Genomic DNA, 2066 nt, shown 5'->3' on the forward strand with positions numbered 1-2066 from the left:
ACGCACATCTTTATGATCCATTATAGGAATCTTGAACATATTGTGTGCTGTTCTTCCTCCGTGTAAAACAGTTGCAGCTATGCCAGAAGATGCGACCGCCAATGCAATTTTCTCCGTTGAACGTAAAGTGTCCAAAAGAGCGTTCAATAAGAATGATTTCCCGGTGCCTCCGGGAGCGTTGATGAAGAATCCATTGTTACTGTAGTTTTTGGAATTTTTTACTCGTTCCATGATAGTATCGTAACAGTGTCTCTGGTCTGTATTCATGGTTGTTAGTTTCTCCTTAACTTCTTCAGCTAGCCTGGTTTTATTATATGACTTTTCTCTGCGGATTATATTAGACGACTTCTTACCGTCTCTTGAAGGAGGTAGTCCATATTCTTCAATTTTGGCTCCGCCATTGTTATATACCTTTTCTTGTATATCGTCTAAAGCGTCACGGTATATTTCTTCGTTATATTCCGTTAAACCTCTAGCATATAGGAAATCGCTTGCAAACAGATCTTTCGTTTCTTCCCATATGCCTCGCTGATCTTCTAGGTCTGAGAACACCAACATACTCGCATACGTGCTTCTGAGTTGATCTCTGTCGTTAGTGTAGGAAATGATTTCCATGATGGTCTTTAGCCACGTTTCTTCATCGTTTAGCAGACCTAAGGCCTTAACAGCTTCCCTGTAAGAGTCGTATATGACACCTTCAACCGTCCTTAGACTCTCAAACGATACAGGACCTTTCTTATGTGTGAGAAGCATACGCATATAGAACAGTTCCACTGTCTTATTAGATACCGCTCTTATCCTACCGAGGGCAGTCGCCTTGTTCTTCCTCTCTATCCATCGCGAAGTAGTGTCACTGAATATGAAATGGCTAGGTAGTTCATGATAATAAAGGCTTGCTGCAAACTTATTTTCCTTGCACAAATTAAAAAAAGCGGTAAGATGTGTGTCCTTTTCAATTTTCTTTTCTAACTCCGAAGTGGTTACATTTTCTCTAAAAAATACTTCATTTTCTCCTTCTAGATGTAAATCTAAAGCAACTACAGGAGGATAGCTCCTATGTATTGGGAACCTGAATATCCTCCATGTAGCTTCATTAGAATTGACATATCTCGAGTCCTGATAGTTCTTGATCTCATTAATAACTTCACCTTCACCCGTCTTCGAATACAATATTCTGTCACATCCTTTGTTCACGTACTTTGTTACGTATGCTATAGCCTTTATAGAGTTTGAACATTCCACGTTAATGTGAGCGTTATACTTTAGACAGAGGTAAGGATTATAGGGTACAACCCACGAATTATCAACAGTTATTTCCTTTCCTTTGATAAACTTCTTGAAGCTGTTACCTCCATCACCTATAGCCCTTCTCTTGTACATTGGATACCCATTATTGCCGTACAATAATGTGTCTCTACATGGTTTGGGGAAACCTTTTCCGCAACATTCTTTTCCTCCTATAGCTGAAGCCTGCTGACAACATAAATGAGATTCATCGAATCCCTTGCAAGGACCATGGATAAGGCACTTCGTCACAATATCAAACAATTCAGGTTCCTTATCTTTATCGGGTAGCTCTGCTGATATTATCTTGCTAACAAATTCAGCGTTAACAGCATGTCTCATCCAGAGAAGAATATGAACGTGGGGAAGACCTCTTTTTTGCCATTCTATACTATATAAGAAGGCCTTTACTTTACCGAATATGTTCTTCACGGTTAAATCATTGATTAAACCATCAACTTTCTGTTTGAATATGCGACTTATCAAGTCAGGTCTATCTCCTTTGTTCGTGGATGTACCACCTGTTTGTTCTGCCGCTTTAGAAAGTTCTTCCCACGCTGGATTCATAGTGAAGGTGATAAAAAAAAATCAGGTGAACCGTAGTTACTGACATACGCTAACGCGTCTTGTTGTCTCTGTTTCATGTATCTAGGACCTCCAATATATGTTGGAGGTATGATTATGCGTTGTCCTTTCATTTTTCCGTCCTCGCAACGCAAAATATCTGTACGTTCTTTCCTAATGTTACTTTGGTTTAATTCGATATATAACAATCTCATAGA

At 39.3% G+C, this 2066-nt stretch overlaps 1 protein-coding gene across 1 annotated transcript in view; it reads right to left on the reverse strand.

Moving 5' to 3' along the window:
- Positions 1-1851, reverse strand: part of LOC143032217 (uncharacterized) — a 2412-nt gene extending 561 nt beyond the window's left edge. Inside the window, exon 1 of the mRNA XM_076196686.1 lies at positions 1-1851. This exon is cut by the window's left edge and continues 561 nt beyond it. Coding sequence (XP_076052801.1) covers positions 1-1851 — 1851 coding nt within the window.
- Between the last annotated feature and the right edge of the window lie 215 nt (positions 1852-2066).

This window comes from Oratosquilla oratoria, chromosome 13, assembly GCF_046742065.1.
Source record: "Oratosquilla oratoria isolate Oo_2021 chromosome 13, ASM4674206v1, whole genome shotgun sequence".
In the NCBI taxonomy this organism is placed as follows: Eukaryota; Metazoa; Arthropoda; class Malacostraca; order Stomatopoda; family Squillidae; genus Oratosquilla; species Oratosquilla oratoria.